Source organism: Lynx canadensis, chromosome C2 (genome assembly GCF_007474595.2).
Source record: "Lynx canadensis isolate LIC74 chromosome C2, mLynCan4.pri.v2, whole genome shotgun sequence".
NCBI classification, from domain to species: domain Eukaryota; kingdom Metazoa; phylum Chordata; class Mammalia; order Carnivora; family Felidae; genus Lynx; species Lynx canadensis.
The window spans coordinates 147,601,806-147,615,273 of NC_044311.2; the positions used below are offsets into that span (position 1 = coordinate 147,601,806).

At 38.6% G+C, this 13,468-nt stretch overlaps 1 protein-coding gene across 6 annotated transcripts in view; it reads left to right on the top strand.

Annotated features, from left to right (window-relative positions):
* Positions 1-13,468, top strand: part of ITSN1 (intersectin 1) — a 223,966-nt gene that overhangs the window by 123,749 nt on the left and 86,749 nt on the right. For all 6 annotated transcript variants that reach the window (XM_030328381.2, XM_030328377.2, XM_030328376.2 and 3 more), the window contains exons 16-17: positions 59-198; positions 12,034-12,161. In XM_030328381.2, the coding sequence (XP_030184241.1) occupies positions 59-198; positions 12,034-12,161 (268 nt within the window). The remainder of the gene's footprint in view (positions 1-58; positions 199-12,033; positions 12,162-13,468) is intronic.

A 13,468-nucleotide genomic window follows, 5' to 3' on the forward strand; every position in this document is an offset into this window, starting at 1 on the left:
ACGCGTTTTCCTCACTGCCAGTTTGCTTTTCTTACCTTGCCATGTTTTTCTAAAATAGGAGATTCACTTCTGACACTCAAAAGAGCGTTAGAAGCAAAAGAAGTGGCTCGTCAGCAGCTCCGAGACCAACTGGATGAAGTTGAGAAAGAAACCAGGTCAAAACTACAGGAGATTGATATTTTCAATAATCAGCTGAAGGTAACTATCCATTGTGTTCCTACATCTACGTCCTACCCTTTAATTTTTCTAACTGGCCAGATGATTAGTTGATATTTAGTCCCAGGTAGAAAAATTTATTATGCTGGTTTGTCCGCCTTCCTGAAAGCCTTCATACTTACCCTGCAATCTGAATTGCACTTGTCTCTTTAACATATAAAGATGAATTTGGTGTTTGTTAAATGAAAGCTGAGGGAGGGGCCCCCACATGACACCTGTCTTCAACCTGAATTACATTTTTATACATCTCCATCCTTTTGTCTGTTGCACACTACATCAAGTCGGAGTCCAGAAGCTAGGCTCCAAAAGAGTCTGTCTTTTGTTCTTTGAAGACGACTAGAAAGGGATTGTTTTCCCTTTGAAAACTACCAATTGTTCTGCCACTTCTTACCTTCAAGATTGTCCTTGAATGGGAGTCTTTATTTTGTTACTTCACATTTTAAAGTGTTATTATTTAATGGAGTAATGGCTTTTGCCCCTGTGGCAGAAGTGGTAGATGGTTTTGTCACGTTTACATCATAGAATTTAGGAAAATGCCAAAGCGCTTAAGGAATGTAAAAGTGGTTATGACAGCCTCCTTGTGATTGGTGCCTTTGATTTAACTTCAGTTTTATCATCTTAAGACTGTTACAAGAAAACCAGAGTGCAAGGCAGTTAATTTCCTACCAACAATGAGCATATACTGTAGATTTAAGTAAATACTGGAATTTTTAGTCAATTATATTCTCATAATAAATGGACCATACTTTTCATTTTCATTTCCCATCTCAAAATCCTTTATACTTAATTCTGATTTTGCTTTTGGCACTAGGAAAAAGTAAAACTCCTTTATTATTAAAAAGAGGGAAAAAACCCAGGAAGACTATTTAAGATTTTAGTTGGCCTTTGGAATGAGATTCTAAGCCATATTGTTCAGACATCTGAGTCTGAGGTATTTGCGTCTCCCCCTCACCCCCGCCTCCCCAGAGTAAGAGGTAATGAACTTTTCTCAACCAACTAAGTGTTTTTCTTTGCTTTGATTCTTACACAGAATATGTACTTGTGTGTGGGGGTCTATATGTATGTTCCATACTTGTACGTATATCACTGTATGTGATATATAAGTACTGGGAGTAGAGCTGTAAGTTCTTCCTCTCTAGAATAAGCCCAATAAAAATGCTCACATTAACTCTCACTGTAACTTGTCACTATTTCAAGCAAAAAGAATATGATTACAGTGCTTTTTAATAGTCTCTTAGAATATAAACTGTTAAATGTTCAGGTATCTTCTGAACCCCAGGCAGTAGTCCAGATTTCTGCCTTGATCTTAGGATTCCTTTCTCTAGAAATTGGACTCCCAAAACAAAGTTCATGTATTAGAGGATGACCCTGCAGTGGATGATTTTTTCCCAAATGCCGAGTCTATTTATGGATCATTTTGGCCGTTGAATTGCTGTTGCCATCACTGAGTCCCTGTTACTGTGTTTGATTGATGCTGCCTTTACTGTTAGAGTTGCTGATACAAAGTCTAACTTTAGCCCTTTATCCCATTTTATTCCTTTTCCCAAATATATTCATTTTTAAATAAGAATTTTTCTTTCTGTCTTCATTTTTATTTTGGTTTTCCATTATTAACTTTAGTGTAGAGAGTAAAAAAATTACAGGCCAGTATAGCTTTACTGTTTTATTTAACAACTGATTTGGAGAACTCGACAAATATGTTTTATTGCCTTACGGTTATTATTTCTAGTGTTCCTCTCATGCCTGGTGAAACCACAACAGAAACAGTTAAATCGAACAATCAAAGGGTTTATAATTTGATTGAGACAACTCCAGAGGCAGATTTAAGACTTCGTCTCTTGAGTATCTCCTGCCTACTTTTCTTTGTTGTAGTCACATTGGAAAATATGAAGCATTTTTTCCCTGACTTTAGAGCATGTATTCTTTAGTAACTATAACTCTTGTATGATGAGATGGACCAGGAGAGCCAGCATTCGGACCCCTGGGGTTTCCTCAGTGCCTCTCTTAATACAGTGGTGCCTTTACAGCATTCACACTAATGATGCAAAAATTACTTTGGTCTTGCTGGGAGTGAAACCTTGGCGATTGTCCAGTCATTTCACACACCTTATCTAGTTGGTGTGAACTCGCTATATCTGAAACCTCCTCCTCCCAAAAGGAAACCAGCTGGAAAGTGTAGAAGAGAAATGAGGACTTAGCAGTTTTATTTCATATTCATGTAGATTGTTCCCCTAGGAGAAGAGTGTAATTCACTCATTATCAGCTAGTATAGTGACACTGGAGAGGTCCCTCACAGCATGCAGCATTTTAAAATTAGGAGACAGAACATTAAACCTGTATTCAATGGCTGGCTCCATGAATGAGGATTCTGTTTAACAAAAACCAATTTCCATATTTCTTTGGTAAACAACTACTTGTAATAAGTCATCTGCTTCTTTTGGTGCACACTCAAAGTTCTGTCTAGTCCCATAGTTACAAGGTCAAGTAGGGAATCATAGCACCCTGCTTTAGCCCAGATTCTGGGTTAAAGACAGTGATCGGGACGTCTTAAATGTATTTAGGTTCTTGAATGTAGAAGAGTTTAGAGAGTAAGTATGTTTTATCATTTTCTCCTTTTGTTTTTTGTTTTTTGTTTTTAAACATACAATCTGACTTTGTCCTTTCTACCAGGTGGCTAGTTCAGATGCATTCTTAAGAGTCTCTCCTTTCTCTTTACCTCAGGAAGAATTACACTCCTGCTTCCTCACCCAAGACCTGTTAACTAGTGATGGAAATTCTCAAGTCATTCATTAAAGAGGAAAAGAATTACTTTTGCAGTCAGGTTAACAGGTGTATGTTTCATATAGGTAGCAACGTATTGAGAATATAAAGCATATTTACAATTACAGTCGTGTTTTAAACAGCTCCAGATTCAGGGATATGAAGCATTTCCCTCTGGAAGTCTCCAGAGTCTTCTTACCTGATCTCATAGAAATTGAGGGCTCATTCTTTCCTTTCAGGAAGGGTTATTTTTCCATATATTTTAATAGACATTTACCTAATAGAGGTGATATTTATGTGTTCCAAAAATAATCCCAGGGCATAACTGTCTTTCTTTTTCTAATTTACCACCCCAAACCAAGAATTACTTGAAAAAAGAAGCATACGAATCTTAATATAGCAAATATACTTTGCTTTTTTAAGGCCAAAGGAAAGAGCTGGGTGGGGGGTGGGTAGAAATGATAGCACACTGAGATAATGACTCGTTGTGCTAGAAATCCCCTGATTGGCAGCCTTTATATTTATGCTGCCTTTTATATGGAGAGTAAATTTTAGCTTTTTGATGATCAAATGAAATACTTGACCAGTGATTCAATCATGAATAGTTGATGTTGCTAGCGGGAATTAATACTTCTTAAAGTAATTTTAATTCAGTGGATCAAATTTGTTTTACCATACTTTTCTGCTTTTAAAATGTACTCCGTATGCAACAATTATTTTCTCACGCTAAGAAATCAGTAGGCCTCTCATATTTGTGTTCTTGAAACATCAGTTTAAAATTATTATCTATGACTTTCTCTTTTTACTTCATTTTACTGGAAAGTCAAAGGTCTCAACATATTTGGAAGAATCCAGGTGCCTCAAGGGCACATAGAGACATTCTGATCATTGTTTTTCTTATATACAATGCCTTGCCCGTAGGTATAAAATTCTGGTTCTAGCAAGGGTCAAGTAACATTACGGATAGGGACTTTTCAGATAGAAGCACTTGACTTCCTCTTGCCCTTGGCATTGTTAATAGTTACTCTAACAGTTTTCCTTGGTGCTGACAGCCCAGTATTCCATATTTTCATGTCATAACTATGAGACAGGGCAGTAACATAATGTATATAGCCTTTAGCTTTCAAGGCTTCAAGTGTATGGCAAATAAGAGAATCCAACACTCAGAGAGGCTAGACGTTGTGTTTCACGCTGAGAAGTTCGAGTCCTTGTTGGTTCCCGTCTAGACACTGTATGCTGGACAAGTCCTAACGTGAGTGACATTTCCACTGGAGCATTTCCTTTTTCCCGTCAGTGGCAATGGAGGAGGCAGTGTTGCAGTGCCTGGAAGTTTTCCTGAGCTGCGTCATCCACTTAGACTCTTTTCTAAAGGTCTCTGTGCCCTACTTGGGCAATGCTCCTCCTCCTTAGACTGATCGTGAGGAACCATCTCTATCTCTGTGCTTCCGTCTCCCCCACGTAGATGAGTGCTCGGTGTCTAAGACACGGCTTACCATGAAGTGCTAAACGTTCTTTGTAAAATTAGTGATTAGTTATTATAAATCGTGGAGGATGGGTGAATCTTTCCTCTTGACAGACTGTGTGTGTGACGGTGGAAGCTCTGAACTATAAGCTGGATAAGGTACTGTGTACTGTAGTCTTATCTTTATGACAAGTATTTTAGATCATTGAATTTGCCGCTTGGCTGAACAACGTTGAAAGACAACACTCAATCATGATTTGGGTCTGTGTGCCTGTTTCCATCATATGGGAGACAGTATTATAGTCAGTAATACTATTCTAAAAGTGGACATTTTATTTCTTAGCAAAATTGATTATTTAGGACTAATTCAGAATTCAGAATTATATTTTTTAATATACTTGGGAAATCAGGCTGCTTAAACTACTCAAGAGGCCATTAAAGGTATAAATTCTGCCCATATGACACCTGTCCTAGAAGTTGCTCCTAAGAACTGAATTGATGTGGAAATGAGAATGCCACTTATAGTAAATAAGGTTTTTGGCTTAACTGAGGCTTTTATGCTCTTGGTTTCAGACACTTGCTTTCATGGCAGGCTCATTCATTATGAAGGCGGTGAAAGGCAAAATGTTTAGCAGCCAGGGGAAAAAAGACAAGAGCTGGAGAACGAACTGCAGAACAGAATGAAAAGTCAGGAAAAAAATGCACATGAAGGGAAACAGTGAAGGAAAGAAAAAGATCCAGAAAAAGGAAATACAGAGACAGCAAGAGAAATGAATATAAATTCAAATAAAATACCAACATTGCCTTCTCATATTAGTAGAACAATGTTTGGCTGTTTCATAGTTTACTACCTTACCTTATTCAAGATTAAATATTATTTTTACCTGTATGATCCTTTTGAAAAGACCTGTTCTGCACAGAAGTAATAAAACTCTCTCTCATCTAATGTACTTGTGTTTCTGGCAACTTTATGTAGAGTCCTTGAATATGGAAAAATGATTACAACATGCCAAAGACTCAAAATAGTGAACAGGTATTGTATATACCAGATCCTATGCCATACCCATAGGTTTGGTTGGTTGGTTGGTTGGTTGAGGTTTTTTTATAGTGTGGGTTTTTCTTCTGCGGTTTTAAAAACATTTAACAAAAGGTGATTTGGGAAAGAGAAAAAAAGCAGAATTCAATCTTCGGGAAAAGAATTTAAAAAATTCTTTTTAAAAAAATTCTCGTTTAGCCAGTCTTTGACTGTTTTACCCTTTAGAATAACATTTATTTATTTATTTGTTTGTTTGTTTCTTTTTGAGAAAGAGAGAGAGAGGCGCAAGCAGGGGAGGGGCAGAGAGAGAGTGGGGACAGAGGTTCTGAAGCAGGGAGCTCACAGCAGGGAACCCAGTGAGGGGCTCAAGATCACCACCTGAGCCGAAATAGAAGTTGGACACTCAACCAACTGAGCTACCCAGGCGCCCCTAGAATTACATGCATTTAAAACAATGGGATATTGCTTTATTAAATTAAGCTGAGACATTTTGGGAAAACTTAGATTTTCAGAACAAAATGGAAGACGTGGGTGAAGATCCTTAATTAGCTGTAACTACAGAGAGGGCAGGATTTTCTAGCTCTTCTCCCCTCTTCTGTCCACCTGTCTCCTCACCCCTTCACACACGCACACACGGCCCCTGTGCATTCCTCTTTGGCTCTCCTGTAGCACTTATGATAGGCTGACTACCAGTTGTGCCACAAGGAACCAAGATTCCTATTTGGTTGAACAGTGACCTCAGATTCAGAATAATACTTAAATGTGCCTTTAAACATTAATATAGCCCTTCTGAGAATTTAAATAACCGACTGATGTGTTTTTTAATATTCCTCCCATTTTAATGCATCAAGAGTGAATACATTTTATAATTTAGTGATGAATGGAGTAATAGTGTACTTTGATTTGGGTACAGCGTCTGTGTTTTGAAATACTTACTTTTCTGGTTTCTCCACACAGGTACAATTTCCCCTGTCCTAACTGGGTTTGTTGATAGGCTTTCTTTTTTTTCTTTTTCTTCCTCTTTTTCTTTTTTCTTTTTCTTTTTCTTTTTCTTTTTCTTCTTCTTTCTCTTTTTCTTTTTTTCTTTTCTTTTCTTTCCTTTTCTTCTTGTTGATTTACTTTCTTTAATGCCTTTCAGTTTCACAACCACGTAATTAACATAAGTTACTGTATTTTAAAACTCAGAAGGCTTTTTAAAAATTCTGATACTGTGTGCTACAATAAAGTGACATTTGTTTATATGAAAGCACTTCTACTGTTGACACTCCGAATGTTGTAGGTTGAGACAAAACAAACACCTGAAAATCTTTGATTCTGGCATCTAGATCAATTTCCTGTGAGGTCAATTTCATATTAATAGAATGAAGATTTTTCTAAACATAAGAGACGCGTCGTAAACAGTTCTGTTTGGATTTAAAATGTTGAGTTCATGAATTTCAAGTAGTTAAGGTGTGTTTGTTTTGTCTCACTTTGCCATGAGACAGCCTGAGGAAAAAGCCAGAAGCAGAGTAATCCTTCAGAAAAGTTAAATGACCAAATTAGCAGTAAATTTCCATTAACTACTAGCCTTTTCAGGCCTCCACTGCTACTTAATTCTTCTGTCTCTTCACAAGCATTTAAGTAAAGTAATGTTTATGAAAAGGAATCCCATACAAGTTGTTCAGGTGGATACTTGCCTCTATTTCAATTAATACCACTTCATGTAATGCACCTGTTTTTGAGTGTAAGTACAAATGAAGGAGAAACAGTCACAGTTTTTAAAGCAAGTGATTCTGTGCCCCTTTCATAACAGAACAACTGTCGTTAGTAGACTTGAAAGGGAGCCGTGTTTCTCAGGATCTTCTTGAGTATTCAATTTGTCAGGCATATTGCTTTTGAAATACTTTGGCTGTATGCCATAGGATGTCCAAAGATGTTTTATGGTACAAATATCTGAATTCTTGCAGGGAAATAAGTGATTTTTTTCCCCCTGAGTTGAAGAAAGTTAAAAGCAAGCTTATTTTCTATCTATCCTTGCTGATACATAACAGAATCTTTATTTGCCAATAATCTTCTTGTTGTGGTTCATAATCTGTGTTTGATCAAAGACCCCTTTCAGAATCAGTGAAAGCTATGAGCTTTCTCTATAAGAAAAATGCCCATAGCCCAGTTTGCATGCTATTTTATAGTGTTCCCAGAGCCAAAGCTTGTTCATAAACCCTGGTGAAGAAACTTTGTTACGTCTGAGAATTCTATGGATGTTACTGGTGATAAAAATCTTACCATTTTAATTTATATACACTACGTATCTTGTAGTTTTCTTTTTCTGTTTTAAAATGTTTATTTCTGAGAGAGAGAGTGCATGCACGAGTGGGGGAGAGGCAGAGAGAGTCCCAAGCAGGCTCTGCACTGTCAGCACAGAGTCTGACACAGGGCTTGATCCCACGAACCATGAGATCATGACCTGAGCTGAAATCAAGAGTCGGGTTGTTCAACCGACTGAGCCACCCAGGAACCCCCCATAGTTTTATTTTTCTTATATATTTGTAACACATAGCTACAACTTCTTCAGTGCATGTTTAATTATTTCTTCTTTATTAAGAAAGCCATTATACTATATTAGGAGATAATATCAAGTTACTATGCCCTATACCTATGTAAAACATCTCATACCCTTGAATAGACTTACAGAAGAAAAATCAATAAAGTTGTATACTCAATACCATATTGCTAGATGAATACCCAGCTAATAAAATGTGACTGTAGGGTTATTGATTTTAGGAAAAAATAATTTTAGTAAGAGCCACAAGTGAGAGAATGAATTTTGATTTTCAGTAATCCCTCATTTGTTCTTTTTAAATCTTAGTTATAGTATAGAGAAGTAACTGTGACAGTTAATAGGGTTTGCAGGGTCACTTTGATGAGGTTGACCACCAGGAAAAGGTGGTACAATAACTGTGATTACACTTGAGTTTCTTAAATAGAACTGTTGAAAGGGAATAACAGAACAGTGCAACCCTCTGTCTCCCAGGTGAAGGGACTCTGCTCCACAAGACCCTTGTCACGCACAGAAAGGCAAGTCATTAACTCCTCTTCCATACATATTCCTTCATCCTATAGATTGCCTTCCTAGAAGTTCAACTTAAAAAAGTTGCCAGGGTTCCTGGGTGGCTCAGTCAGTTAAGCATCCGACTTCAGCTCAGGGCATTATCTCGCGGTTTGTGAGTTCAAGCCCTGCCGTCGGGCTCCGTGCTGACAGCTCAGAGCCCAGAGCCTGCTTCAGATTCTGTGTCTCCCTCTCTCTCTGCCCCTCCCCTGCTCGTACTCTGTCTTTCTCTCTCTCTCAAAAATAAACATTAAAAAAATTAAAATTAAAAAAAGTTAACCACGCTTAGGAATCATGAATTTTCTGCTTCATCTTGGTTCATGGCATCTTAATCTCCCAAGTCCAAGGAAAGAACGGAAGACCCGGAATGCCTTCCTGTTGGAAGCATCTTGATTTTCTTACTGTTGTGTACACAGCAGTGTTTGAAGAAGATGAAGGAGACAATAGAAAACTGCTGGCAGTCCTCAAATCTGGATCCCAAGATGCCACAGCCTTGTTATCTTGTTTGACATCTGCTATTGTACGGCTCCTACAAGCTCTTTTTCCTTGGAGGTCCTTAAAACCTGCAACTTACTTATACGGCTCAGAGATAGGTTCAGCCCATCCTGTGATGCTGCTATACTCAAAAACAACTTTGCTTTGAAAATTCTAAAATACCTTCCTTCATGTATATTTGAAACATCCAAAAGTTGTTTTGTGTAGATTCTTTAAATTCATTTCCTCTTGGTTTTTATTTTATTGTGCCCACTTTACTTCCATGTATCTTTACTTTGTATCTGGTAATGACCTGAGCCCATCTTGGTAATGACCGAGAATTGGATGCTCAACCAACTGAGCCACCCAGGCATCCCTATTCCTTTGTATTAAATTTCATTTCAGTTGTTTTGCTTACTAATTACACCTTTTTGGTTTATTCCTGTAATAAAAATAAAGCCCCAAATAAGGGACACTGAAATAGATAAGGAATAATTTTATATGTGATCAACAATGTCTAAGAATTTAACAGATTTTAAGGCAAAAAGAATACCTAAGGGTCATCCACTCTGATTCAGCTGTTGGCCCATGTCAGGGACCTGGGATTAGAATCCAAGTTTCTGTTTCTCCAGTTCAGTACTTTTTGATTATTGTGTATTGCCATTAATTATTCTTTCTGAACCTATTTAAGAACGTTACGCAATTGAATTTGACATTTTAAAATAAAAACAATTTTTTTTCAGTCACTTTTTACCCTTCCTTCTAAAGGGTCTCAGCTATTGGGCTAATAATAGAGTAGTAGGCCGTTGCTATCTGCACAGGGCCTAACTTTTGGGTCCCTCTCTTAGGACATTGAGAGAGTGATTTAATATCACACCATTGCAGTTTTCCTTTTCACATAGAGATACTAACTTGAGCCAAGGATACAGATTACTCTAACAGTAGGAAGCGGACTGTTTTTTCCATTTGTCCCTAAAATATCAAACCCAACTCACGTGCCCAAGGCCGCTGCCATAGAGGATATGGTTCACCAGTTTGTGCCTCACCAAGTTGCTTCTTTCTGTCACCTCCTGCCTAGATATTCCCAGTCGCATCTGCTGGACTCCACACTGAAGTCCCTTCCTTCATCCCCATCTTTCCAGTGCCCCCAGTACTGTACCCCCTCAGAACCGCCTCCCCCTAACCTCCTGATCTGCAAAAACTTTTTCTTGTATCTCACTGATTTCTTTTAGGACCTCTCAAAGTCACTTTTGATTTGTAAAACACTTGTCCATGCGTTCTAACGTTATTCTGAGGACAGTCTAGCTAGCAGGAAAAGTTTAGCGTAACCCTTAGGACTTTTCTCTAGGAATAAGTCCATTTAAACACTGATCTTCTACAGACAGTGCTCTGCCTTCAATCAGTCTCTGAATGAATCTAAAGGTAGGAATTTAAGGCAGGAAGAAACCTACCCATTTGGACTTAACCAGTGACCAAGATGAAGAAGACCAGGCAGACCTTAGTTAGTTCTTGTATCTCACCAAAAAGCCCCTGGGGCTCCCCCCTTGGGGGACTAGCCCTAGTTACCCAGACCAAGAAGTCAACTGGAAATGCACCCTTGGCCCTACAGGGCACTGACTTATCTGATTTATTGTTGACACAAGCAAGAAGAGTCTCAGTAACAGAATCTATTAGTGACCACTGGGTTCCTATGGAATTGAGGGTTCCCCCTCAACAGGCATTTCTTTATTCTTCACACTTCTGGGTGTTTTACCTTCTGACTTGAGTACTTTAAGTGTCATAAAATGCATTGTATTTTCAGTAGTCTGCTAAAGAAATCCCTGTTGTTCCTGGGGGCTGATGTCAAATGAGAAGGTCAGGTCCGAGGTGGTGATAGTCACATTATTGCATTTATTTGCAACCTGACTGATGGGTTAGCCTGGGGCTGTTGATAACTTCACACTTGGACTTAGCAAGAGAAGATGCTTTGGAAGGGTGTGATTTGAAGGAAAACAGACCCTGGTGGGGACAGTCAAGGTTGTGGAGCAGACAGACGTCCATTTGTTCTAAGACAGCATAGCATAGAAGGTGAGGTTTTAATAGAAGTGGCATGTGAAGAGGTGTGTGTATTTTTCAAGCCAGTAGAGGTTGGTGTTGATTTATTATCAGAAAGTACCTCAAAGTTTTACTAACGATGATCACCATACCTTAAAACAGGTTGGGTCCATTTCTATTGCCAAGGGTTTTTGTTTGTTTGTTTGTTTGTTTGTTTGTTTGTTTTTTAATTTTTTTTTTCAACGTTTTTTTTATTTATTTTTGGGACAGAGAGAGACAGAGCATGAACGGGGGAGGGGCAGAGAGAGAGGGAGACACAGAATCGGAAACAGGCTCCAGGCTCTGAGCCATCAGCCCAGAGCCTGATGCGGGGCTCGAACTCACGGACCGCGAGATCGTGACCTGGCTGAAGTCGGACACTTAACCGACTGCGCCACCCAGGCGCCCCTGTTTGTTTGTTTTTTTAATGTTTATTTATTTTGAGAGAGAGCTCACACATGCCCAAGCAGGGGAGGGGCTGAGAGAGAATCCCAAGCAGGCTCTGCAGCGTCAGCACAAAGCCCGATGTGGGGCTCGATCCCACAAACCATAAGATCATGACCCAAAATCAAGAGTCAGATGCTTCACCAACTGAGCTACCCAATCGCCCCTCTACTGCCGAGTCTTGAACAATGTAGCTTCTCTAATACCCTTCACTAGCAAGTTCCTTCTAAAGCATGTAATGGAAAATGGTGTAATGTCTTATGACTCACTAGAATATAAACTAGAACAGCTTTTGGAGATACTCATGTCAAAATGTAGAGTGATTTCAGTTTTCCAAATTAGCACTTTTTTTTTTTTTTAAATCTGAGATGTTAGTCTCCTGAATGTCTAGACTTCCCCACTATGAAATGTTGCATGCTAATAAATGGTGGAAATGCCAGTCACCTCATGTCATTACATGAACTGTTTCCTGGTTGTTTGCAGGAACTGAGAGAAATACATAATAAGCAACAACTCCAGAAACAAAAGTCCATAGAGGCCGAACGTCTGAAACAGAAAGAACAAGAGCGAAAGATCATAGAATTAGAAAAACAAAAAGAAGAAGCCCAAAGGTAAGTCTTCTCGTGGATTGTGTGGCCATCAGGAAGAAACGTTGAGTATTTATTCTTCCTTGCGGGGCTTTTGCAAGGGCTTTGCTTCAGTCTTTAGTGTGTGTGTGTGTGTGTGTGTGTGTGTGTGTGCGCGCGCGCGCGCACGCACAAGCACAAATACGTGTATATATAAATCTTTGCATATGTAAGTACCCCCTGAAGTTTTTGGTGAGTTTCCAGAGCTCTCCCAAGCTACTACTATGTAGATAAATGGAATTATACAAGGAAATGAGGACACTTGGTATGCTCATTTGCATGCCAATGACCAAAATACGTTTCCAGTTCACAGCCTTTTTATAACAGTGGCTGTCCTGAGCGCTGGGTTTGAAATCAAAGCCCCTGAGTGGTCGCCACGCAGGCTTTCTCCAGCAGGACTGACCGCGTGCTACTCTGACTTCTTTCTTATTTTCTTCAACTGCAAATTAAACTTGAGTACAAAAGGAGAAAATTTGCTGCTGCTGCTGTTGAAGATACAGACACACTTTTTTGTTTGTTTTTGTTTGAATATTTGTGTTTGTGGTTTGTTATTATTACTTGTAACTTTCTATAGTAAGTTGTAGAAACATATTTGTTCACTTGCGGGGTGTCTGATTTTGTTACTGGATATTTGCGTCTTAAATTGCAATTAATTTTTGACTCTAAGAAACAAAAATGACCAAATATTTCAATGACACAGTATACGTTGTAAAAATTGGTTATTGAAATTAGAATAAAAAGATGAAGAAACATACGTTAGACAAGTCATTGACCTTAGTGAGCTGAGCTCAGTTTAACTACCCAGAGGGTGCACACTTTGTTGTGGGTGTCTATAGTTCAGTTAACCCTTGAACAACAAGGAGGTTAGGGGCGCAGACCCCTGCTCAGTTGGAAATCTGAGTATAACTTTTGACTCCGCCCAAAACTTAGCTACTAATAGCCTACTGTTGATTGGAAGGAAGCCTATAACTAACACATATTTTGTTGTGTTGTCTATATTATATACTATGTTCTTACAATAAGGTAAGCTAGACAAATAAAATGTTAAAATCATAAGAAAGAGAAAATACATTTACAGCACTGTAGTGTGAAATATCCCCATATAAGTGGACCCACATAGTTTACCAATGGATAGGTGGGTAGGGTCTCTAACCAGTTTAGAGGATTGTTTTATGGTTTTCTTGGGGCTTGATTCAAGGATTCATTTCTTGGATGTGCTGATTAACTCTAACTCCATCCTTTTCTTATCTTCAAAGTTGATAAGACGCTTTGATTATTCACATTAAACTGCA